Genomic DNA, 27,914 nt, shown 5'->3' on the forward strand with positions numbered 1-27,914 from the left:
ATTCTACTTCTCTTCCAGGTCCATGCTCTGTTCTTCTGTATCATCTGTTGATTCCTTCTAGTTTATTTTTAATTTCAGTTATTGTATTCTTTGGCTCTGTTTGGTTTTCCTTTATATTTTCTATGTCTTTGTTAAACTTCTCACTTCTTTCATTCTTCTCAGAAGTTTGTTGAGCATCTTTATGATCATTACCTTGAACTCTTTATCAGGTAGATTGCTGATCTCTACCTCACTTAGTTGTTCTTCTGGGGTTTTGATCTTGTTCCTTCGTTTGGAACATATTCCTCTTTCTCCTCATTTTGCCTAAATTTCTGTGTCTATTTCTATGTGTTAGATAGGTTGATTACATTTCCTGAGCTTGGAGAACTAAGCATATAGGTTACATCCTATGGGGCCCAGCAGCACACTCCACTCTGGTCACCAGACCTATAAGCTCTAGGGCTGCCCCCTATGTGGACTGCGTGGACCCTTCTGTTGTGGGACCAACTACTGGGGGTACACTGGTAAGCAGGGCTAGCCCCCAACCTGGTTGGCTGTGAGGCCCTGCCTTTTTTGGTGGCTGCTGGCCTGCTTGTGGGCCGGGTCGGGTCCTGGTACAGCTGGCTGTACAACTAACGGGGGGCTTCCAGGGTTGGTGCCAGCCTGCTGGTGGACAGGGTCAGGGCCTAGGGTGGCTGGCTGTGAGGCCCAAGGCGACCTCAAGCTGGTGCTGGCCCACTTGTGGGCCAGTAAGCCCCCAGCACTAATCAGCTAGCGAGAGGACTCTAAAATGGTACTTGACAACACCAGTGTCCTCATGGTAGGATGAGCTCCCCAAAATGGCTGCTGCCAGCCTCTGTGTCCCCAGGGGGAGTCTCAATTGCCTACTGCCTCTCTGGGAGGTGTTCCAAAATCAATAAGTAGGTCTGACCCAGGCTCCATTCAAATTACTGCCTCTGCAGTGGGACTTGGAGTGTGTGAGATTTTATATGCGCCACTTAAGAGCGGAATCTCTGTTTCCTAGAGCCCTCTGGCTCTCTTGTACTCAAGCCCCCTTGGCCTTCACAGCCAGCTGTTCTCCTCTTCCTGGTGCAGGACCTCTGGGCTGGGGAGCCCCATATGGGGCTTGGACCTCTTGCTCCTTGGGGAGAACCTCTGCAATTGTGATTGTCCTCCCATTTGTGGGTTGCCTATCTGCTAGTATAGGTCTTGACTATACCACATCTCTGCCCCGCTTACCCATCTCATTCTGTTTCCTTCTTTATGTCTTTAGCTGTGGAAAGTCTTTTCTGCTAGTCTTCAGGTTGTTCTCATAGATGGTGTGCTCATGGGAGGAGGTAAGTTCAGCGTCATCCTACTTCGCCGTCTTGACCACACCAAGATTTATACCAGGTCTCCTGCATAAATCTTATAGTGAATGCTGAGTTTTTCTTTCTTTTTTAAAAATAATTAATTAATTAATTAATTAACTTAGTTTTAGCTGCATTGAGTCTTCATTGCTGCACGCAGGCTTTCTCTAGTTGCAGCGAGCAGGGGCTACTCTTTGTTGTGGTGCGCGGGCTTCTCATTGCGGTGGCTTCTCTTGTTGCAGAGCAGGGCTCTAGGCACACAGGCTTCAGTAGTTGCAGCATGCAGGCTCAGTAGTTGTAGCTCACGGGCTCTAGAGCGCAGGCTCAGTAGTTGTGGCGCATGGCCTTAGTTGCTCCGTGGCATGTGGCATCTTTCCAGACCAGAGCTCGAACCCGTGTCCCCTGCATTGGCAAGCAGATTCTTAACCACTGCACCACCAGGGAAGTCCCTGAGTTTTTCTTAAATGGTATGAAGACCTGTAAAACTCTTAATTGAGTAACAAACAGGTTATTTATTTTCATTAAGCTAACCACTATGAAGTTTAGTGTGTGTCTGTGTGTGTATCTTCACTTCTGTGTGGCCTTTTGTGCTTTTATGCATATGTATTTTGTTTTGTTAATGTTTATGAGGTGATAAAGTCTAGATTGTATTTCATATTACTTCAAAAAATTCTATTTGAATTTATTTAAACAAGTTAATACATCTGTTAAATTTACAGACATGCATTATTTTAAAAATGTACTGTATTTTAAACTAGTATGGCATTGCTAACTAGTACAAGATATTTTCAGTTTTTCTTTTATTAACAACTCATCTCTAGTTACAGTAATTTATTACTAAATTTTTCCTTGGTTTCTGCCTGATTTCAAAAAATGATTGTTCTGAAACAGGTCATGGGTAGCAAACATATACCATAGCAGTTTAGGATAATGAATTGTTGTTTAGTTAATTTTAAATCTGAACTTTTTTTGGTAGTTGAATTTATATCTTAGAATTAGCTGTGCTAAGCATTTATCATTTATATCTCATTTAATCTTCTCAGTATTTCTATGAGGTTATACCTTGGTTGACTAAAGGTAGACGATAACAAATTCTTAGGATAGGAATGGTCTGCTGTCCAGTCAGGTTAGGTAGTAGGGTTCACTATGAAGAGGTAGTTCATAGGCCTTATGATGAGAATCTTAGTTCACTAAAGATAAACAATAGCAGTAGTCTGATGGCAAGACTGGTCAAGTCAGGCAACAGTGGGAGATCCTAGGTGCAAATGGAGCCTTAGACCTTGAGTGTTGTTCTAAAAGTCTAGGCTACTGAGCTTGCTAAATTTTAAACCTTGTTCAGTGGTGCAAACGCAGTTTTTGTAGACAGTCATAAATTTCAAGTACCACCATTTCATCAAGGAAAAATAATTTCAGTCTTGATTTATGCCAGTCAAAAAAATTCCTTTGTTATAAATTTTGATAATCATTTTTGAAATTCATGTCTGTAAGTAGCCACTTCTGGAGTGTATAACTAACCATCCCTAGGGTGTAGATTAAAATTAAGTTGTATACATTAGATGGTATTATTAATACTGAAGTTTTCTTTTTTTTTTTTTTTTTGGCTGTGCCACATGGCTTACAGGATTTTTAGTTCCCCAAGCAGGAATTGAACCTGGGCCCTTGGCAATGAGAGTACAGGGTCCTAACCACTGGACCGCCAGGGAATTGCCAAGATTTTTTTTTTCTTACTTCAACAACTAGACTTAGCTAAAACATTTATTGATCCTTGACCAAGTGCCAAGCACTTACTAAGGCTTTATATATGTTGTCTCATTTAATCCTCACAGTAACCATATGCATTGAGTAAAAATATGGTCAACACTATTTTCCAATGTAATATTTTGAATTGATAATGCAGTCTCAGAGTTCTGTGTATATAAAATAAATAGCATGTAAGGGTCTTCCTCTCATCTCCGTTCCCCATTTACCACTGCTCTCCCCACCCCCACCCCCAAGAAATCATTGTTATCAGTTTCTTATGCTTGGAATTTGTCTATGCATATTCAAGCAAATACATTCTTATTTCTTTTCGATTTTTCCATAGATGAAGCATGCTAATTATAATATTATAATATTTTCCATTTTGTTTTCAATTTTACAACTTTTTATAAAAATCTTCACACATGCAAGAGAGAGTATAATGAATCCATAAACCTACCACTTAAATCTAACATTGTAAATATTTTGCTGTTTTTTGTTCATTTTGCATTTATGTATTATATGTATATAGATAAGTAAAATACATGTATGATTATATATGCATATATATGTATATGAGCAAAATGCACATACATATAGTCTTTATTATCTAATCTATTTGAAAGTAAATTATAAATATTGTGGTACTCCATCACTAAATACTTCCATTTTTAAAAGTAAACTACTACCAGTCAATGAAGGATTTTAAGCAAAGGAGTGGCATGATAGGATGTAATTCACTGATGATGTGGAAGACGCCTTTAAGGAAGATAAGACTAGAAGCAGGGAGGCCAGTTAAGTGTTGGATGTATTAGTCCTGGTGAGAGGGAATAAGGACAGAAATAGAGTAATGGATTTTGTAGTATTTTGTGGTTAATTAGAAAAAGAAGTTAGTTGTTTACATTTCTTAGAGAAAATCTGGGAAATATGTGTTTGTTAATCCTTTGTAGGGTTCCCTTTCCTCTCTTGCCACTAAACGAACTGGTTTTATTTGTTATTGGAGGGAAAGGAAAGAACATTTCTTTCTTTCTACACCAGACCCTCCATGTCAATTATTTAACATGTTATTTAATTCTGACAGTCATCCTGTGAGGTATTATTATCCTTATTTTTGCAGATGAGGAAACTGAAGTGCAGAGTTGTGAAGTAATTTGTTTAGGATTGTTTTGCTCTTAAGTGGCAGATATGGAATTTTAACATGGCTCTGACCAACTCTGAAGTCACTGTGTGACCATTTTCCACTTAAAAAAATGAAACAAATATGAATGTTAGTGATTTTTTTTCTTCTCAATGTATTTGTAATTATTCTTAATCATGTAATCATCAGCCTTTAAGAAATAGTGTGCCCAAGTGTACCAGATTTCCTGATGGACATACACTCCATCTTTGAAATGAAGAGTAAGCAATACCTACCAACTAGCTTTCTCTTTGGTGTAACATTGCTAGATAATGAATGCTATGCTGTTCAACTATCATGTGTTATAATTTCTACATATGATTCAAACCAATCCCCGATCGTTTTATAGCAGTTAAAAGTTTTAAAGTAAAGATTCTTAAATTGAAGCAAATAAGCAACAAGTTCGAATAGTTCAAAGTGAAGATAAATGAAGATAAAATACATAGCCTTTTTCAAAAAAAGTTAGATGAGCTGTCTATGGTGAAGCAGTAGCATTAAAGATGGTGTGAAGCAAATCATATAACAACTTTTTGACCCCTTCTGAGCTTTGGAGGCACAAGAAAATAAATCATGTTGACCTTAAAGACCAAAAATGTAGTTTTTTAAAGTGACATCTTGCTTCGCTTGAAAATAGTAACTCTCCATCTATAACACTTCTAACCTCAAACAAGCAATGTAAAACAGATACCATATAACTTACGTTCTCATATGGCATTCCTTAGAAAATTATTGAATAGAGAATTTTTTATCAAGCTACCAGGATACTAAACCCCAAAACTTCTGTGGCTTAAAATGACAAAGATTCGGGCTTCCCTGGTGGCGCAGTGGTTGAGAATCTGCCTGCCAATGCAGGGGACGCGGGTTCGAGCCCTGGTCTGGGAAGATCCCACATGCCGTGGAGCAACTCGGCCCGTGAGCCACAATTACTGAGCCTGCGCGTCTGGAGCCTGTGCTCGGCAACGAGAGGCCGCGATAGTGAGAGGCCCGCGCACCACGATGAAGAGTGGCCCCCGCACCGCTATGAAGAGTGGCCCCCGCTTGCCACAACTAGAGAAAGCCCTCGCACAGAAACGAAGACCCAACACAGCCATACATACATACATACATTAAAAAAAAAAAAAAAAGAATGTAAGCAGACAAGAATAGCATTAAAAAAAAATAATAATTAAAAAAAAAAATGACAAAGATTCGTTTCTTGTTCATGCTGCATGTCCCTGTGGGACAGCTGGGAGCTCTACTCCTCTGTTTGTCCTCACTTGGGTACCCAGACTAACCATCATTCTGACAGAGGAAAAGAGATAGGTAATTACACACTGATTTTTAAAGCTTCTGCTGGATACTGTAACTTAGACCTCATTGGCTAAAGTAAGTCACATGCCCACACCAACTTCAGAGATGGCAGTGAAGTGTACACTCACCATAAGTTTGGAAGGAGAACTGGAATATTGGTGCACTGCCGTGATAACTAACAAACAGGCGTTATGAGGAACATAGAGAATTATGCATGGTTGATTCGTAGAATCATTTTTTTTATTCCCAAAAGGATGCTAAGTACCTTTGAAGTAATACTATTGTGATTAAATTAAGGATCTAGATGCTAAAAGATGAACTAGTTAAATAACTGAGAATGTTCAGTAGTTACTTATTTTACTGGAGGAGTCAAGTATTTCATCTGGGCTAGCTTTTCCTTGTATTTGTCCATTAAATTTTTATAAATATATTTTAAAATATTTACTGTTATTTGCTTATTTGTAACATAAATCTTAGTGAAATAATTCAAAATTATCAACTATTTTTTATGCAAAACAGTGGTGACAATGCAATGGTCTGAAAAATCACAAAGGTGGTAATTGGTATTAGGTATGGTAGCAAAGTATTACTTAATTTTTATTCAATAGACACACACTAGAAGTTTATAAAAAGTGAATAATTTTTAAAAATATGCTACATGAGGCAATACAAATGAATAATCATATTGAAGCTTAACATTTTCAATTTAGTCTTCTAAAAATTTGTAGAGACATGAGTGATAAATATATAGAGAGTACTTCTGCATACATACATGGAGAGGCTTTTTCTAGGCAAAGCTATAAATCTTTGGCTTTGACAAACTTTTGTTTGTATGTTTCTCTTTATTGGTAGTATAAACCAGGGTTCAGCAGTTTCTTCACAAGGCATAGTCTTTTTTTTTTTAATTGTAAAATACACATAACACAAAATTTACCATTTGAACCATTTTAAAGTGTAGTTCAGTGACATTAAGTACATTCATATTATTGTGAAACCGTCACCACCATATAGCTCTGGAACTTTTTGTCATCTTCCAAAACTGAAACTCTGTACCAGTTAAACAATAACTCACCATTATCCTCTGCCACTTGCCCCTGGCACCCACCATTCTACTTTCTGTCTGTGAATTTGACTACTTTCGGTACTTCATGTGAGTAGAAATCATGCACTGTTTGTCCTTCTCTGACGGGCTTATTTCACTTAGCATTTCTTCACGTTTCATCCCTGTTGTAGCATATGTCAGAGTTTTCTTGCTTTTCAAGGCTGAATAAAATTTCATTGTACGTATATACCACATTGTTTTTAATCCATTTATCCACCAGTGGACACTTGATTTTTTTCACTTTTTGGCTACTGTAAATAATACTGCTATTAACATTTGGTGAACAAATACCTAGTTGAGTCCCTGCTTTCAATTATTTTGGATAATAGCCAAAGTAGAATTGCCTGATGATATGGTAATTCTATTTTTAACTTTTCGAGGAATTGTCATACTGTTTTCCATAACACCTACACCATTTTACATTCTAACTGGTGGTTTCAGTTTCTCCATATCCTTGCCAACACTTGCTCCTTTCTTCCTCTCTCCCTCCCTTGCCCCTTTTGCTATCCTAATGAGTAAGATGTAGTATCTCTTGGTTTTGATTTACATTTCCTTCATAATTAGTGATGTTGAAGATCTTTTCATGTGCCTATTGGTCATTTGTATACCTCCTTTGGAGAGATGTCTATTTAAGTCCTTTGTTCATTTTTTTTATTTTTTGATTTTATTTATTTATTTTTGGCTGTGTTGGGTGTTCGTTTCTGTGAGAGGGCTTTCTCTAGTTGTGGCAAGTGGGGGCCACTCTTCATCGCGGTGCGCGGGTCTCTCACTATCGCGGGCTCTCTTATTGGGAGCACAGGCTCCAGACGCGCAGGCTCAGTAGTTGTGGCTCACGGGCCTAGTTGCTCCGCGGCATGTGGGATCTTCCCAGACCAGGGCTCGAACCCGTGTCCCCTGCATTGGCAGGCAGATTCTCAACCACTGCGCCACCAGGGAAGCCCCTTTTGTGCATTTTTGAATTGAGTTGGTTGTTGTTTTGTTGTTGACTTTAACTAGTTCTCTATATATTCTACATATACCTTGTCACATAAGTGATTTGCAAATATTTTCTCCAGCCCATTTCTTTTCCTTACTAAATTACATTCCATTGTATGGTTCTACCACAGTTCACCAGTTTACCTATTGAAGATGACATCTTGGTGGTTTCCAGTTTTTGGCAATTATGAATAAAGCTGTGATAAACATTCTTGTGCAGATTTTGTGTGGACATATGATTTCAGTTCAATTGGGTAAACCCTAGTAACACAGTTGCTGGATTGTATGTTGAGACTGTTTAGCTTGGTACAAAGCTGCCAAACTGTCTTCTAAAGTGGCTCTACATACCATTTTGCATTCCTACCAGCGTGAATGAGATGTCTTCTTGCTCCACATGCTTATCAGTATTTGGTGTCAGTTTTTTGGATTTTAGTTATTCTGATTACTATGTAGTGGCATCTCATTTTTGTCTTAATTTTCAATTCCCTGATGACATATGATGTTGAGGCACTTTCATATGCTTCTTTGCCATCTATATATCTTCTTTGGTGAGGTGTCTGTTCAGGTCTTTTGCTCCCTTTTGATTGGGTTTTCTTATTGTTGGAATTTTAAGAGTTCTTTATATATTGTAAATAAAAGTTATTTATCAGATATGTGTTTTGCAAATGTTTTCTCCCACTCTGTGCTTGTCTTTTCATTCCTTAAAGTGTCTTTCACGGCTTCCCTGGTGGCGCAGTGGTTAAGAATCCACCTGCCAATGCAGGGGATACGGGTTCGAGCTCTGGTCCGGGAAGATCCCACATGCCGTGGAGCAACTAAGCCAGTGCACCACAACTACTGAGCCCACATGCTGCAACTACTGAAGCCCGTGTGCCTAGAGCCCGTGCTCTGCAACAAGAGGAGCCACCGCAATGAGAAGCCCGCGCACCGCAATGAAGAGTGGCCCCCACTTACTGCAACTAGAGAAAGCCCACGTGTAGCAACGAAGACTCAGTGCAGCCAAAAATAAATAAATAAAATAAGTAAATTTATTTTTTAAAAAAAGTGTCTTTCACAAAGCAGAAGCTTTTAATTTTAATGAAGTATAAGTCATCTATTTTTTCTTTCATGGATTGTGCTTTTGGTATTGTATATAAAAACTCAGCACCAAACCAAGGTCACCTAGACTTTTCTCTTATGTTCTAGAAGTTTGATAATTTTGTTTCTTACATTTAGATCTATGATCTGTTTTTGAGTTAATTTTTGTAAAAGGTGTAAGGTCGGTGTGTAGATTCATTTTTTTTGCATGTGGCAATGTTCCAGTTCCACTTATTAAAAGGTTGTCTTTTTTCCATTGGATTGCCTTTGCTTCTTTCCCAAAGATCAGTTGACTGTATTTGAGTAGTCTATTTCTGTGCTGTCAGTTGTGTTTCATTGATCTATTTGTCTGTTCTTTTGCCAGTACTACATTGTTTTGATTACTGATATGTGTAGTGAATCTGAGGTCAGTGTCAGTCCTCTGACTTTGTTATTCTTTTACAGTATCATGCTATTTTGGGTCTTTTGTCCATCTATATGAATTTAGAATCAGCTTTGTGATATCCTCAAAATAACGTTTTGGATTCTTGATTTGGATGTGCTGGTCTGTAGATCAACTTGGGGAGGACTGACATCTTAACAGTATTGAGTCTTCCTATCCATAAACATGGAATAGCCCTTCATTTATTAGATGTTTTGCGATTTCTTTCCTCAGAGTTTTTTAATATTCTTCATATAGATGTTTTGTTAGACTTACCCCTAAATATTATTTATTTTTTGGTGCTAATGTAAATGATACTGTGTTTTTTGCTGGCTATATAGGAAAGCAGTTGACTTTTGTATGTTAACATTGTATCCTGCAAATTGCTGTTACAATTACTTTTTAGTTCCAGGTGTTTTTTTGTCCATTCTTTTGGATTTTTCTATATAGACAATGATGTCATCTGCAAACTAGGACAGTTTAATGCGTTTCTTCCTAATAGGCATACTTTTCATTTCATTTTCTTGTTCTGTTGCTTTAGCTAGAACTTCTATACAATGTTGAATAGGAGTAGCAAGAGGAGATATCCTTGCCTTTTTTCCAGTCTTAGGGAAAGTGTCTAGTTACTCACCGTTAAGTAGTTAGTTGTAACTGTTATTTGTAATGTATTGTAAATGTTAGTTGTAGATTTTATGTATATGTTTTTTATCCGATTGTGGAAGTTACCTTTTATTCCTAGATTGCTAAGAGTTTTTAGCATGAATGGGTCTTGGATTTTTTTCAGATGGCTTTTATGTGACAATTAATTTGGTCATGTGATTTTTCTTTTATAGCTTGTTGATGTACTGGATTACATTAATTGACTTTCAAATACTGAATCAGCCTTGCATATGTGGAATAAATCCCATTTGGTCATGGTGTATAAATCTTTTTATACATTGTTGGATTTGATATGCTAATATTTTGTTGAGGATTTTTGCATCTTATGTTCATAAGAGATATTGGTCTGTAGTTTTCCTTTTTTTAAATGTCTTTATCTGGTTTGAGCATTAAGGTAATGCTAGTCTCATAGAATAAGTTAGGACAGACATGCTCCCTTGCTTTTGTTTTCTGCAAGAGGTTGTAGAGAATTAGTATCATTTCTTCTTGATTTGATTCAGTTTCTTTACTAGCTGTAGGCTTATTCAGATTATTTCTCCTCACGTGAGTTTTGGTAGTTTGTGTTTGTCAAATAATTAGTCCATTTCATCTAAGTTATCATATTTGTGGGCATAGAGTTGTTCATAATATTTCTTTATTATCTTTTTAATGTCCATGGAATCAGTAGTGATGATACCTCTTTTGTTTTTGAGATTGGTAATTTGTGTCTTCTCTGTTTTTTATTTTTTTGGCCATGCGGCTTGCAGAATCTTAGTTCCTCAACCAGGGATTGAACCCATGCCCTCGGCATTGATAGCATGGAGTCCTAACCACTGGAGTGCCAGGGAATTCCCTTCTCTCTTTTTTCTTGTTTAGCCTGGCTAGAGATTTATCAATTCTACTGATTTTTTTTCAAACAACAGTTTTTTGTTTTGTTGATTTTTCTTTTCCAATTGCCCATTTCCAATTTCATTGCTTTCTGCTTAATTTTTATTATTTTTTTTTCTTTTGCTCGCCTTAGGTTTATATTGCTCTCTTTTCTATAGTTTCCTATGCTGGAAACTTAGATTATTGAACTTCACTTTCCCTTTTTTCTAATATATGCATTCAGTGCTATAAATTTCTAAACACTGCATTTACTGTATCCCACAAAATTTGAAATGTTGTATTTCCATTTAGTTCAAAATATTTTAAAATTTGTCTTGAGAATTCCTCTTTGACCCATAAGTTATTTAGAAGTGTGGTGTTTAATCTTCAAATACAATTTATCCTTGAACAACACAGGGGTTAGTGGTGCCACCCCACCCAAATTTGAAAATTCATGTGTAACTTTGACTCCCCCTAAACTTAGTAGCCTGCAAATAGCCTATTGCCCGGAAACCTTACCAATAATATAAACAGTTTATTAACGGGTATTTTGTATATTGTATATATATTAGACTGTATTCTTACAATACAGTAAGCTAAAGAAATGAAAATGTTACTAAGGAAATCATAAGGAAGAGAAAATACATTTATAGTACATGTATGTATTTATTGAAAAAATCCACGTGTAAGTGGACCTGTGCAATTCAAACCCATGTTGTTCAAGGGTCACCTGTAATTAGGGATTTTCTAATTTTCTGTTACTGATTTCTAATTTAATTCCATTGTTGACTGAGAGCATACATAGTGTGATTTCTGTTTTTTTAAACTTTGTTAAGGTATGTATTATGGCCCAGAACATGGTCTATCTTGGTGAATGTTCCATGTGAACTTAAGAATGTGTATTCTGCTGTTGTTGGATGAAGCGTTCCATAAATGTCAGTTAAATCCAGTTGATTGATGGGGCTGTTCAGTTCAACTGTATCCTTACTGATATTCTGCCTACTGGCTCTGTCAATTACTATTAAAAGAGTATTGAAGTTTCCAACTATACTAATGGATTTCTTTGTTTCTCCTTGCAGTTCTTTCAGTTTTTGCCTCACATATTTTGACATGCTCTTGTATGGCATATATACCTTTAGGATTGTTAATGTTTTCTTGGAGAATTGACCCCTTTATGATGATGTAATACCCTTCTTTATTTCTGATAATTTTCCTTGTTCTGAAATTTGCTTTGAGATTAATATAGCTACTGCAATAAGATTTGATTGCTGTTAGTATGGTATCAATATATCTTCTTCCATCTCTTTATGTTTAATCTGTTTGTGTCTTTATATTTAAAATGGGTTTCTTTCAGGAAGCATATAGTTTGGTCCTGGGTTTTTTTCATCACTGTGACATATTTTCTCTTCTAGTTGGTGTGTTTAGACCATTCTCATTAAAGGTGATTAGCAACATAGTTGGTATTAATGTCTACTATATTCATATCCTGTGCTTTACTCCTCCGTTTTTTGGGGTGATTTTTGTCTTGATTCCTAAGAATCATTTATATATTCTAGATATTAGTCTTTTATTTACTCTGTGTATTGTACTTATTATCTCTGATATTTCCTTTATTTTAATTTAGTGTATAGTGCCTTCTGTTGTTCAGAAGTTATTTTTCTTTCACAGTTTGTGGATATTGTGTCTTGATTAAAAAACTCTTATGTTTTATCCCAGTAATTACACACACAACACAGTGTGTGTGTGTGTATTAATCCATCTGAAATTCCTTGGTGTATGCTGTAACTATTTTATAAGAATATTGAAACATTTTTCTTCCGTGAAAGGATAGCCAGTTGTCTCAGTTTCATTTATTGAATATTCTAGCTTTTCACCACTGATAAGTGAAATTGCACTTATATAGTAAATTTACAGATCTACATAATTTGGTTTTGTACTCTGATCTGAACTATTTATTTGATCTATGTGTCTGTGCCTGTGCTAATACCATGATATTTTAATTACTGTAGCATATTAATTGGCAAGGCAAATCCTGCCTTATACAGGCATACCTTGTTTTATTGTGCTTCACTTTATTGTGCTTTGCAGGTACTGCATTTTTTACAAATTGAAGGTTTGTGGGAACCCTGTATTGAGTCTGTCAGCACCATTTTTCCAGCAGCATTTGCTCATTTTGTGTCTCTGTGTCACTTTTGGTAATTCTCACAATATTTCAAACTCTTTCATTATCATTACATTTTTTATGGTGATCAGTGATCTTTGATTTACTATTGCAAAAAGATTATGATTTGCTGAAGGCTCAGATGATGGTTGCATTTTTTAGCAATAAAGTTATTTTAAAATAAAGGTATGTACTTTTTAAAAAAAAGATACAATGCTATTGCACACTTAATAGATCACAGTGTAGTATAAATATAACTATCATATGCTCTGGGAAACCAAAACATTTGTGACTTGCTTTATTGCTATATTTGCTTTATTGCAGTAGTCTGGAACTGAACCTGTAATATCTCTGAGGTATGCCTGTAGTTGTTTTTCAAAATTTTCTTGGTTATTTTTGTGAATTTTTTCTTCCTGATGAGGATCATCTAATTTTATAAAAATTCTGCTAGGATGTTTAGTATTGTTATATTTAATTTGTAGATTAATAACTGACATCTTTATGGTAAATTAGCTTCCAATTATTTACAAGGCATGACAAAGTACAGCAACTCAATTCCTTCCTTGAAGGCGTTCCAAACCAGTAAAGTTATTTTTTAATGGCCAGTGTAGCTCAATGATTTGACCTTCCTAAATATGGACTTTTCATATATTTGTTGTGTTTTGTAATATAATTATCATCACCATGACATCTATATCTCTTATTCTCTTTGTTTTAAGCTCATGTATATTTATTTTGATATCCTGTTGGTATAAACTTGGGTGTATTTCTTTCTCCTTTACATTTTCCATCATGCCCTCCAGTTTCTTTGTTACCACCCTGTGAAACCTTGCCCACATTCTCCTCCTTATTACTCTTCAGTTCCATTCCAAAGTCTGGTATGTGAGCATAATTACTCTTATCCCTCTTGCACAAATCTCCTTAGTCTGTTGGATGACTCTCAAAGGATTACTTTAAGGTTTTGGCTTGAGCTGTGTCCAGAGGCACAATAGCTATTAGATCCTGCTACAAGTGCTACCTGGCTCAGAAGAAAGGGAAAATATCTATGAGCAGGATATTATAATTTTTACTGACTTGACCAGTTGAACATTTTAAGATAATATTAAGTACTTAGGTAAAGATTAGAAATTATTGCAATAAATCTGATTTAGAATTAAATAACTAATTTGTGAATAGATTATAAACTGTCATCACTGTTATTTCCACTGCATTAACCAAATTTATAGGATCTTTGCCTTTCCTTTTACTCTACATATTTTCCCAGAATATTAAGATGGTCTCCTGACCTCCCATCTTTTCTCTTTTAAAAAAAAATTTTATTTATTTATTTATTTATTTAGGCTGCATTGGGTCTTCATTGCTGTGCGCGGGCTTTCTCTAGTTGCGGCAAGCGGGGGCTACTCTTTGTTGCGGTGCGAGGGCTTCTCATTACAGTAGCTTCTGTTGTGGAGCATGGGCTCTAGGTGCGTGGGCTTGTAGTTGTGGCACGTGGGCTCAGTAGTTGTGGCGCATGGCCTTAGCTGCTCCGCGGCATGTGGGATCTTCCCGGACCAGGGCTCGAACTCGTGTCCCCTGCATTGGCAGGTGGATTCTTAACCACTGCACCACCAGGGAAGCCCTTGACCTCCCATCTTTATTTTTTCTGTTAACAATTAGTTCTTTCTTGCTTCTGTCTAGTGAGTACAGTATGATGAAGACAGTTTAAATTTTCTCTATAGATTTAAGATTTTGAAGAGCTTTAAGATCATCAACTTGAAGGTGACTGACCCAAATATCAACATATTTTAAGCTTGAGATAGTTATTGTGGCACAAAGTATATGGATATATTATTATCTTATTATTTCTGCTAGAACTTTTAGTAATATTTCCTTATGTTTTAGTATGGAACTGAACACTTTCTGATTTAATGTGAATTTGGGTTAATTCAGTTTGCAGTAAATTGACAACAAGCATAATTGGTTTTAGTCAAAAGACTGAGGACTCATTGATTCATTAATAATTTTTATAGGATTAGGAATTTTACTTTGTCTATAAGTCCAGCAGATCATTTCTGGTCCCTAGAAGTTACTGGTTTAAATTTTTTTTTTTTTTTAATAAGGTTTATTTATTTATTTATTTATTTTGGCTGTGTTGGGTCTTCGTTTCTGTGCGAGGGCTTTCTCTAGTTGTGGCAAGCGGGGGCCACTCTTCATCGCGGTGCGCGGGCCTCTCACTATCGCGGCCTCTCTTGTTGCGGAGCACAAGCTCCAGACGCGCAGGCTCAGTAGTTGTGGCTCACGGGCCTAGTTGCTCCATGGCATGTGGGATCTTCCCAGACCAGGGCTCGAACCTGTGTCCCCTGCATTAGCAGGCAGATTCTCAACCACTGCGCCACCAGGGAAGCCCCTGGTTTAATTTTAATGTTTATAAAACCATATTCAGTTATTTGTAGGGATGTTTTTGTTATCTATAGTTGAACACAAACTACCCCAATATTCAGTTGTTTGAAACAGCAACAGTCATTTGTTTTACTCAAAAATCTGAAATTTGGGCAGGGCTGGCAGGGAAGCTTATCTCTGCTGCAGGTGGTGTCTGCTGGGATGGCTCAACTTGGGCTAGAGGATTCATGTCTAATAGCTCACCCACTTGGCTAGCAAAGTGGTATTGGCTATTGATTCCTCTTCACATGGGTCTTTGTGGGGCAGGCTGGACTTCCTCACAACATGGTGGCTGGGTTCCAAGAGAGAATATCCCAAGAAACAATGTTCTAAGAGACAAGAAGTGGAAACTGTTAGTTTTTTAAGGTATGAGCCTGGAAACACGCATAGCCTCACTTCCGTATTATATTGATCAAGGTGTCACAGGACTAGATTCTAGGAATAGGGAACATAGACCTCCAGCCCCTCATGGGAAGGAGGAGTGTCAAAGGAATTTGGAGCCATGTTTTCAAACTGCTACAACAATATGGGAGTTTTACTATTCTTAGTTGATAAAGTTAACTTGCTTCAAAGGGAGAATAGTGTTAGTACTTGGAGTCAGCAATATGATTCTTATTCAGATACTATTTTCTAGTGCAAATGATTTCTTTTTATCTTTTCACCATTAAGACTTTTTGAAGAGTATATTTTGAAGTATTAAAAACAGTATTTGCAAGACGTCTATGTGGAAAACCACAAAACTTTGATGAAAAAAAATCGAAGAAGATCCTAATAAATATACATGGATAGGAAGATTCAATATTGTTAAAATGTCATTTCCTCCCAACTTGATATATAGATTCAGCACAGTTCCAATCAAAACCCCAGCAAGCTACTTTGCAGATGTCAAGAAACTGATTCTATACTGGAAGGCAAAAGGCCCAAAATATTCAATATAATAGTGAAGAAGAATAACAAAGAGGACTGACACTAACTGACTTCAAGATTTAGTGTACAGCTGCAATAATCAAGACAGTGATCAGCAAATAAATCAATGGATAGAATTGATAGTCCAGAAATAGACTAGTCAAATATAGGTAACTGATCTTGGAGGAAGGAGCAAAGGCAATCCAGTGGAGAAAAGATAATCTTTTTAATAAGTGGAACTGGAATATAACCACATGCCAAAAAAAAAAAAAAGAATCTACACATTGACCTTACACCTTTCACAAAAATTAACTCAAAATGGATCATGGATCTAAATGTAAGAAGCAAAACTATCAAACTTCTAGAACATAACATAAGAGAAAATCTAGGTACCTTGGTTTGGTGCTGAGTTTTTAGATACAACATGAAAAACACCATCCATGAAAGAAAAATATAGATGAGTTGGACTTCATTAAAATTAAAAGCTTCTGCTCTTTGAAAGACACTTTAAGAGAAAGAAAAGCACAGAGTTGGAGACAATATTTGCAAAACACATCTGATAAATAATTTTTATCTACAATATACAAAGAATTCAAAATTCAACAATAAGGAAATAAAATTCAATTTAAAAATAGGCAAAAGATCTGAACAGATACCTCATCAAAGAAGATATGTAAATGGAAAATAAGCATATGAAAATGTGCCTCAACATCATATGTCATTAGGGAATTGAAAATTAAAACAACAATGAGATGCCACTACACACCTATTAAAATAGGTAAAATCCAAGAAACTGACAACACCAAACACTTGTGAGAATGAAGAGAACAGGAAGACTCATTTATTGCTGGTGGGAATGCAAAATGGAACACCCACTTTGGGAGACAGTGTGGCAGTTTTTTACAAAGCTAAGCATAGTCTTAACATATAAGCCATGAGTTGTGTTCCTAGGTATTTACCCAAAGAGTTGCAGACTTATGCCCTCACAAAAACTGCACATGAATATCTTTAGCAGAAACAACCCAAATGTTCATCATGAAATGAATGGATAAACAAATGTGTATATGCTTTTGAAAGTTGTAACTCCTTAGATTTTTAAAGAAAATCAGATTATGAGTTGAGTAGTCATTACATAGCATTTTCATAGGGGATTATTAAAACAAGCTAGAACTATAATCAGTTCCACTTATTAGAATCACATAGACTCTTCAGTAGAAAAAAAAGAGAGAAACAAGTCCTCATTTTACACATTTACAAAAATGAAATTGAGATGCAGAGACGTTAAGTGATTTGCTCATAGACACAACAGTAAGTAGTAGAATTCAGAGTTAGAAATAAGATCTCTTAATATCCATTTCCAGGATACCTCATTGTCTTACAGGAAACTTATACAAAAAAACAAAATAGAATAAATTGTTTGTATACTCTAATAATAATTGATTAGTAACAGTCACAGCCCTCATAGTTTATCCTTTGGGCTCAGAATTAAGATTGACACTTAAGAAACTTGGAAATGTGAACAGACCAGTTAAAACAAATGGGTGGATAGCAAGGCAAGTTCATGAAGCAAACAAAATTTCTAAGTTTCTCAAAAATGGGTACTAGGGACTTCTTTGGTGGTCCAGTGGTAAAGAATCCACCTTCCAATGCAGGGGACGTGGGTTTGATCCCTGGTCTGGGAATTAAGATCCCACATGCCTCAGGGCAACTAAGCTCGCGTGCCACAACTACTGAGCTCACGCGCCTCAGTGAGAGAGCCCATGTGCTGCAAACTACAGAGCCCATGCGCCCTGAAGCCTGCACACTGTAACTAGGGAAGAGAAAACCTGCACGCCACACTAGAGAGAAGCCTGTGCGCAATAACGAAGAGCCCGTGTGTGGAGACGAAAGATCCCGCACGCCTCAATGAAGATCCCGTGTGCTACAACTAAGACCCAACGCAGCCAAAAAAAAAAAAGGGTACTAAATAGCAAAATAAAATTATCATTTATTTACTAATCATTACATATTAGTCATTTCTGTATGTACACTTAACTTCTAGTATTATGATACATGGCCCAATAAAATATGATTATTAGTATTTGACCGTTTTTGCTTTGGGCTGTTGCTAATAATGCTGCTATGAATATTACAAATATCTGTTTGAGTCCCTCCTTTCAGTTATTTTGGGTATATACCCATAAGTGGAATTGCTGGATTACTTGTTAATTCTGTTTAGTTTTTTTAGGAATTGCCATACTGTTTTCCACAGCAACTGCATTTTACATTCCCACCAGCAATGCAGAAGGGTTCCAATTTCTACATATTCCACCAATGCTTATTTTTTCGTAACCATCCTAATGGGTATGAAGTGATATCTCCTTGTGGGTTTGGTTTGACTTGCATTTCCCTAGTGATTAGTAATGTTGAGCATCTTTTCATGTGCTTATTGGTTATTTGTAGATCTTTAGATAAATGTGGCTTCAAATTCTTTTCCCATTTGTAATTGGGTTGTTTCTTTTTTTCTTGTTTGACTCCCTCCTTTGAAACTCATTATTCCTATGTACCAATTTGTAGGAGCTCTTTTACCTTTTTTTTTTTTTTTTGGCCCTGTTGCGCAGCTTGTGGGATCAAACCTGGGACCCCAGCCCTGAAAGCACTGAATCCTAACCACTGGACCGCCAGGGAATTCCCTACCTGTTTTGGATACTGATCCTTTACTGTTTTGTGTTGTAAAGATTTCTTGTTTGTTACCTGTCTTATTCTTAATTTATTGTATTTTGGTTTAGAAGTATTTATGTAGTAGCTTCTGTCATTTTTTACTTTATACTTTCTAGGTTTTATATTTTGTTTAGTAACGTTTTTATACTCTAATATGACTAAAAATATTTTCTTTACTTCTTCCACTTCACTGTTGTGGTGTTCTTTACAGGCTAATAAACAAAAAGATATTTGCTATATAGTTCACATTTAATCTAAAATTAACTGTAGATTGTATTTTGTAGGTATAATTAATTAAATGCTGTGTTCGTAATTGACTCTAGATCTCTGTTTCTACCTTAACTATAATTGGAGGAAAATTTTTCTCCACATCTGAGGTTTGTTTTTTAAGAATTGCTGTCTCTGTGTTTCAGGAGTAGCTACTTAGCACATGACTTAATATATATAACCCATATGCACATATATATACACATACATATATACATTGTGTGTTTTTTACTTAGGCAAATTTTTCTGAAATAAATTATATGTGAATATATTGTTTCAAATAATAAATAAGAATTTCTACTTATAATTTCTTTGCATTCTAGCCTATCCTTTTCTTACAAAAAATTTTTATTTTGATTTTTAACTCTTTCTGGTAATATTATTTTACTTAACATCTTTTGTCTTTATTGTGTTGCCTTTTACATACAGGCTGATAAAAATATAAGCATAATTTTTCATCTGTGTATTTGTTTATAATAGTTATCTGTTTACAGAAAATGACATACAGCTTCATTCTTATGATTAGTTGGAGATCAATCTAAAATTATTAAAATATATCTATCATTAAAGTATATATACTTTAACATTTTAAAAAATTTACTTTGGGTTACAACTAATGTACAATAAGATTTTAACATACAATTTGAAAGAAAATTGTTTAAATCAATCAAACCTACTGTATAATTTTAAATTACACATTTCGTGGATTACAGAGTTTTAACCTAATTTCCACTATTTTGATCTAACACTTCTATTCGTTAAAGGAATTAGGTAGTTCCATTTTCTTGAAATATAGCTATATTTTCTTTTCCTTTTAAAATATTTATTTATTTAATTTATTTGGCTGTGTCGGGTCTTAGTTGTGGCATGAGGGATCTTTTGTTGCAGTGCGGGGGCTCTAGAGCATGCAGGCTCAGTAGTTGTGGTGCGTGGGCTCTCTAGTTGTGGTGTGTGAGCTCAGTAGTTGTGGCCCACTGGCTCTAGAGCGTGCGGGCTCAGTAGTTGTGGCGTGTGGGCTTAGTTGCCCTGCGGTATGTGGGATCTTAGTTCCCCGACCAGGGATCAAAGCCACGTCCCCTGCATTGGAAGGCAGATTCTTACCCACTGGACCACGAGGGAAGTCCCTACATTTTCTAATACTTCTAATATTTCAAGTTTTCCTGAGTTCCCTTATATTGCCTCACTTTTTTCTTGCAATATATGGATTTAGTTATAAGTACTCAAAATGTTCTTATTGTCATATTATTGCTCTTAGTGATTTCCAGAGTAAATAGATTTTAAAAGGTACTTAATTATACTTCTTTAGTATTATAACAACTAGAACATATATTTTAACTGTTTGTATAAATAATTTAAAATAATATCCATGTAGATGTATTTTGTGTGGATATATTTCTGAGCAAGGTATTTATAGTGATAATGAATTGTATTAATTAGGGGAAATAATTGATATTTTTAAACAATGTATGTTGATGAAACAAAGCCTTTTGTATTATGAGTTATCTTTATGTTATTAGTGGGTAGATTTTCTATAAAGCTGTGTACAGTGTAGCTATTGAAAATGGAACATTGGCATGAAGTTTTGCATGAATTATTGGTGATTATATTGCATTAAATAAAAGAATTGAATACTCTATATTCAGTTGGTTTGGAAACTCAAGTCAATTGTGTATACTAACTTACTTTCTAAAGAGAAATCTACATAGGATGGTTTAATATTTTGGAAAATTCTAAAATGCTAAATTGTCACAATCATCGATGGCTATTGCATTCATTAGTATAAACTACAGTGTGTACATGAAATAAAAAAAATCTGTTAGCTTTTCATAATTTCCTTGGGGTGAGAGTGGGACCATGCTAATACAAAGGAGTTAGATTCTGTGCTGATTTTATTTCTGACTTAATATTTCTATTTCAGCTATTCAGACTTTATTCAATTCTGTGAATGGGTCACAGGATTAAACCAATAACATTGGTTTAAATGATCATGCAAATCATTCCTATTTAAACTTTTGTTTTGAAATTAGAGTGAAGGAACTTCTTGTTAACATTATGTAATTAAATTCTACAACTTTTACTTTAGTCCATTAAGAATATGATGGAGATTTTTCTTTTTCTTTCTGATGCCATCATTTAGGAATCAGCATTCCAGAAGTGTTGATATAGCTTTGCATTTTTCTTCCTTGTAGTGACAAACTAGCCAGTGTGCATTCATAGAGAGCAGAACAGTTCTTGTCACTGGCAGCCCTTCTATGACAGAGAGCCTATAGACTGCCATAAAGTACAGCCTGTTGTGAACTGTCAAGTGAGAGTCTGCCAAAAACTCAGCAGACAGAACTAATTGGGGAGAAAAAGGATTTTTGTGCCCTCTTCTATTTCTTTCTATTCTTTTTGTTTTATAAGACAGATACTGTTAAAGTAGCTGGTTTCTGTAAGATTTGTCTGCCTCTCTTTTCTCATTGCATGGATCACTTTTTAACTTAAAGTCTTTCACTGCAGGTTGCTGAGCACTTCCACATGGAGGTTGGCACAGGACCAAACTCGAGACACGCAACTCATAACGGTTGATGAAAAATTGGTAAGAATTCTCTACTATACACTGCTAGGATTCTGCCTTCAGGGTTATTTTTGTACAACAGATTTTTCAGATGGTGTTCTGGGTTCTTCTAGGAAAAGTATATATAAATTTTAAGAAGAAATAATCATTACAAAAAGATAATTTGTGTTAAGCATTTTACACAAATATTAAATCATATACAAACATTAAAATTACAAACGGCTTCCATTTTTGTGGCATTTATAAGTAGAAATCAATATTTTTATTTTTGTAATGAATATATTGTTTTTAATTTTCTCAGTTACACTCCTATTTAAGTTGTAAGAACTTACCAGTACTATCTAAAATTAAGTATATTGGGTTTTTCTGGAACCAATTATTGTAATTGTTACTGTGTGTATATATGTGTGTGTACACACACACATCCTATTTCTGCATTATGCATGAGAGATTACAACTACCAATAAATGAATAAGGTTCTTCTGTTAATCAGCAGCAGATAATAGAATTTTGGTAATCATCACTTACAGAATTTTTCAGTGTGTGGTGTTACTTTATTTTTTATTTTTTTTGTGGTGTTACTTTAGATGTAACTTGTTATTTATGCTTATATTGTACAATGACATAAATTTTGTAAAGTTTCTAAGACTTCTAGTAAAAATGTGTAATCATATAAACCTGCTTTTCATTTTATATCTGGTTTACAATTATCAGATAGATGAGTATGTTTCTTAACTACTCCCTTTCTAATTGTACATTCTTTTGTCACTTAATTTTGAACCTGTAAACATAATTTAAATAATGGGTCACACTTAAGTTTCTGTTTGCACCATTAAAGATATAAACAGATAAATAAATAGATAAGTACAGACAATTTGGAAGGCTGGTTATGCCTAAGACTGGTTGGTTTTGTCTTTAAATTATCTCTTAGATCCGCCTCCTGACCTTGCCATCATCCTAGTCAAGGCTACCATCATTTTTCACCTAGATTGCTGCAATGTTTCTTAATCTCCATAGATACTTTAATCTTCCTCTAATTCATTTTCCACAGATAACCAGAATAGTCTTTTTAAAATGCTGGTTGTGTCATTCTTCTGTGTAAAATCCTTTGGTGTTTTTTTACTGACCTGAGAGTAAACATTAAAATCCTATCATGGCCTTTGAGGTCTTGTGTGATTTAACTCCAACCTTTCTAAGTTTATCTTTTACACTTTTACACTGTCTTTTACACTCTGTGCTTCAGCCACACCACGCCTGGAACTTGTTCTTCTTTCCTGCTTCAGGGCATTCAGATTTCAGTTAATTATGCCCAGCTGCTTTTTACCAATTCCCTAGCTCTATCTACCTGTTCATCAAGTGTTAATCAAATGTCACTTGCTGGGAATTCCCTGATGGTCCAGTGGTTAGGACTCCATGCTTCCACTGCAGAGGGCCCAGGTTCTGTCCCTGGTTGGGGAACTAAGATCTTGCATGCCACGTGGCTCAGCCAAAAAACCCCCAAAAAAACCAAACAAAAAAACCAAATGTCACTTGCTTAGTCAAGTATAAGAGAAATGAGACAGGTGTGTGTGTGAGAGTAGGAGGATTTACACATGCCACATGTTCATTAATTAATGAGGGTACTATTATTTTACCTTTTCCAATGACCATCTCTTTTAAGCCCCAAGAGATTACTTTCTTGTTCCAGTATTATGAGGTTTACTCTCTATAATAAAGTTTCAAATTTTAGAGAGTTTGTTAGTAGCACTTCTAAGTTCTTTTCTTACTATTCAGTTTGCAAAATGAATAAGTCAGACAGCAATCTATTGCTCTAAAAAGGTGCTATGAAGCATACCAGAGAGGTATACAGACTGCTTTGAATTTTGTGCTTTTAATGATATCCCCTAAAATCAGTTGTATAGTTTTAATGAATTTTGTTGCCCTTTTTAGATTTTCCCTAGCTTTGTTATGTCTTTCTTGAAGTATAGTAGTCAAAATGTCAGTGTGATATTCCAGTTGAAATCAGTTGAAGTCTTATGTATAATTATTCATAGTTCTTGAAGTGATACTTAATATGGATAACTGAAACCCATAGGTAATTTTCAAACCTAAGTTTTTGCCATTCATTTAGTTTTATATTAAAATGAAAGTATTAAATAATCAGATAGGTAACATAATGCCAGTAGGGGTTTCATGTCTTCTTGTTCCTACACACTGTTGGATGGAGAGTTTAATAAGTAGCATAATGACAAGACCAGGGGCTGAAGGGTACTTCCAGAAATATTGAGCAATTGGAGTTGATTATGCTTGCATTTTGAACAAAAAATGATTCTAAAAATGTATATATCAACATTAACGATAAAAATATTTCAAAATGTGAAGTAAATCCTCATGAGTGTTTTAAAAGGAGATGTGGGGCTTCCCTGGTGGTGCAGTGGTTGAGAATCTGCCTGCCAATGCAGGGGACACGGGTTTGAGCCCTGGTCTGGGAAGATCCCACATGCCGCGGAGCAACTGGGCCCGTGAGCCACAACTACTGAGCCTGCGCGTCTGGAGCTTGTGTTCTGCAACAAGAGAGGCCGCCACAGTGAGAGGCCCGTGCACTGCGATGAAGAGTGGCCCCCGCTCGCCGCAACTAGAGAAAGCCCTCGCACAGAAACGAAGACCCAACATAGCCAAAAATAAATAAATTAAAAATAAATAAATAAAAGGAGATGTGGAAACAGCATTTTAATGTCAGTATTATATAAGGTAAACCCATTTGTTAACTTAGTATACCATTTTTATTAATTACTCAACACTGCTGTTATAGACTACTGTTATATTTGTATCTGAAATTGGATAGAAGCTTGAATCTTAATTGGAAGGTAAGGGAACTAGCTATTAAGATTTCTATTGAACACTGTTATATAATATATTTTTAAAATTAATACAGGTATGCCTATTAAAGCCCAGTGATTAAGCATATGGACTAAACTTAGTTGGGGACCAAGTTCAGTGGTTATTCTAGTTTTAGAAAATGGATCTTAGGAATTTAAAACCAAAGGATAACTTTAGATGTTTCCTAGTTATATTACTGCATCAGGTTGTTTTTCATCTAAAAAATTGTTTAACCTTCTATTCAAGAGAAATCTTATGTGGGAATTCAGTTAGTAATAAACTAGATAAAAGCTGAACTGCTGGAGGGTGAGGGTTGAGAACATGAGGGAAGAAGACCTGTAAGTCTTCCCTAAGAACATCCCCCTCTGGGGACTTCATAGAGTGAGAGTTGGAAGGATAATTTAATGTTCTGCCCTTTTTTTATTGGACTGAACAACTGGTTCTTAAACTTCTGTTTTAAAAATTTCCAGCTGATTCTCATTTCTTTTGAGGCTGCTCTTTATGTTACTGATCAGTCATAATTATTAGAAGCGTGTTTCTTATGGAGAAAAAAATAGTCTTTAAAACAAATGAAGGTGGAATAATTGTATATCCAAATGCAAAAAACCAAAAAACAACAAAAAACTTCATTCATACCTTGCACCATACTTAAGAATTAACTCAAAGCCCTAGATGTAAACTCATAGTCCGAAATATAAAACTGAAAATTGTAAAACTTCTAGAAGAAAATGTAGGAGAAAATCTTTGTAACTTTGGTTTGGATAAATGTTTTTCAGCTGTAACACCAAAGCATAATTTATTTTTAAAAAAATTATGAAGTTGGACTTCCTCACAAATAAAATTTTCTTTCAAATTACTTTGAAAGACATTGTTAAAAGAATGAAAAGACAAGCCATAGATTGGGAGAAAATATTTGCAAAACATGTATCTGATAAAGGAATTATATCCAAAAATAAACACCACTTATAACTAAATAATATTAACTCAAATAAAAATGAGCAGACACTTCACCCAGAAGATACTCAGATGGGAAATAAACACATGAAAAGATGCTTAACATCATTAGTGATTATGAAATTGCATATTAAAACTACAGTGAGCTCCCACTACACACTTATTTGAATGGCTTAAAAAACCTGACCATACCAAATGCTAGCAAGGATGCAGAGCTACTAGAACTCTCATAGGAATGCAGAATGGTACAACTATTTTGGAAAATAGTGTGGCAGTTTTTTATAAACATATGCTTACCATATAATCCAGTAGTCTCACTTCTGAATATTTACCGAAGTGAAATGAAATCTATGTTCACACAAAATCCTGCATGTAAATGTTTTTAATAGCTTTATTAATAATTCCAGTAACTGGAAACACTCTGTCAGTGGATTTCTGCACACTGATTAGGAACAAGCATGCTTCTTATTAGCATGCTTATTAGCATGCTTTATGCTAATAAGAAGCCAGACTCCAAGGCTACGTACATACTGTGTGATTTCATTCATTTGACATTTTAGAACAGGCAAAACTCTAGGGACAAAAAACTGATGAATGGTTTTCAGGATTGGATGTGGGAGGAGGAATTAACTATAAAGGGCATTAGAAAATTTTAGCGGGTGATGGAACTGTTCTATATCTTGATTGTGGCGTTGATTTTTTTGTCAAAACCGATATTTTTTGTGATGCATTTGTTAGAAAAAAACAGAACTGTACACTATAAAGGATGGATTTTACTGTTCATCAGTTTTTTTAAAGGGAAAAGGTTGTTTCTTAATTTGGTGCTAAGCTGTTTCTTTATAAATAATGTCCATTGGTTCAAGATCTGCCCTTGGGCTTCTCTGGTGGCACAGTGGTTAAGAATCTGCCTGCCAATGCGGGGGACACGGATTTGATCCCTGGCCTGGGAAGATCCCACATGCCGTGGAGCAGCTAAGTCCGTGCTCCACAACTACTGAGCCTGTGCTCTAGAGCCCGAGAGCCACAGCTACTGAGCCCGCATGCCACAACGACTGAGCCCACGTGCCTAGAGCCCGTGCTCTGCAACAAGAGAAGCCACTGCAGTGAGAAGCCTGTGCACCACAACGAAGAGTAGTCCCTGCTCACCACAACCAGAGAAAAGCCCACATGCAGCAACGAAGACCCAATGCAGCCAAAAATAAAATAAATAAAATAAATAAATTTATTTAAAAAAAAAAAGATCTGCCCTAATAATACATGGGGCATGCCATTTTCTACATGATAGCTTTCTGTATATTTGAAAACAGCTCTTTGGTCCTAAATCAGTGGTTCTCAAAGAGTGGTGGGGGGCTGAGGGAGCAAGACCCTTGTAGAAGGTCCACAGAGTCAAACTATTTTCATAATTATACAAAGACTTTATTTGCCCTTTTCACTGTGTTGACTTTGACACGTATGTTACAAAAGCAACTGTGGCAAAACTGTTAGCACCTTAGTGTAAATCAAGGCAGTGGCCCTAACTGTGCGACCTGTCATTGTATCCTTCACTTCCCTGCATTCGAGGTTTCTTAAAAAAGAAGCTAGTTTCACTTAATGTCTTTGATGAAGCAGTGAAAATTATTAATTTTTAAAAATCTCAATTCTGCATGTACATCTTTTTTATGTTCCATGTAGCAAAACAGAAGTATGCATAAAACTCTTCGGCATACCGAAGTACAGTTGTATCAAGGAAAAACACTTGTATGGTTGAGTTGCTGTTGCAAACTGAACCTAGTCCTTTTCTTCATGGAACACCTTTTAGGTGAAAAAAACAATAACAGATGACAGACACATTATGGTTATTCAGTATTCAGTACGTGGCAGACATCTTTTCAGAAATAAACCTGTCACTTACAGGAAGTGTTGCCCATGATAAACTTCAAGCTTTCGAGTGAAAATTAGAATTTTTGTAGAACTTGATTCTGCCACTGATCTGAATGAGCACGACAACTTCCCAGTACTTAAAGACTGTTCTAATGGGATTGGTAGTGATATTAATGAATGTGACTTTTAAAAGACTGTGTAATGAAATATGTTAACATTTGGAAGATCTGCATACTTCTGTGAACCAGTATTTTCTGTAACTAACATATGATGGTTATAAAATCATGAATGGGTAAAACTTTCTTTTTCTTCTTTTTTTTTTTTTTAAATAAATTTATTTATTTATTTTGGCTGCGTAGGATCTTCTTTGCTGCGCACGGGCTTTCTCTAGTTATGGCAAGCCGGGGCTACTCTTCGTTGTGGTGTGTGGGCTTCTCATTGTGGTGGCTTCTCGTTGCACAGCATGGGCTTTAGGCACGCAGGCTTCAGTAGTTGTGGCACACGGGCTTCAGTGGCTGTGGCTCGCAGGCTCTAGAACGCTAGCTCAGTAGTTGTGACGCACGGGCTTAGTCGCTCTGTGGCATGTGGGATCTTCCCGGGCCAGGATCGAACCCATGTC

General features: G+C 35.9%; 1 protein-coding gene across 4 annotated transcripts in view; it reads left to right on the forward strand.

Moving 5' to 3' along the window:
* NDUFS4 (NADH:ubiquinone oxidoreductase subunit S4) overlaps window positions 1–27,914 on the forward strand; it is a 123,518-nt gene that overhangs the window by 32,966 nt on the left and 62,638 nt on the right. For all 4 annotated transcript variants that reach the window (XM_059916369.1, XM_059916371.1, XM_059916370.1 and 1 more), the window contains exon 2: window positions 21,565–21,643. In XM_059916369.1, the coding sequence (XP_059772352.1) occupies window positions 21,565–21,643 (79 nt within the window). The remainder of the gene's footprint in view (window positions 1–21,564; window positions 21,644–27,914) is intronic.

This window comes from Balaenoptera ricei, chromosome 3, assembly GCF_028023285.1.
Source record: "Balaenoptera ricei isolate mBalRic1 chromosome 3, mBalRic1.hap2, whole genome shotgun sequence".
Taxonomy (NCBI): Eukaryota; Metazoa; Chordata; class Mammalia; order Artiodactyla; family Balaenopteridae; genus Balaenoptera; species Balaenoptera ricei.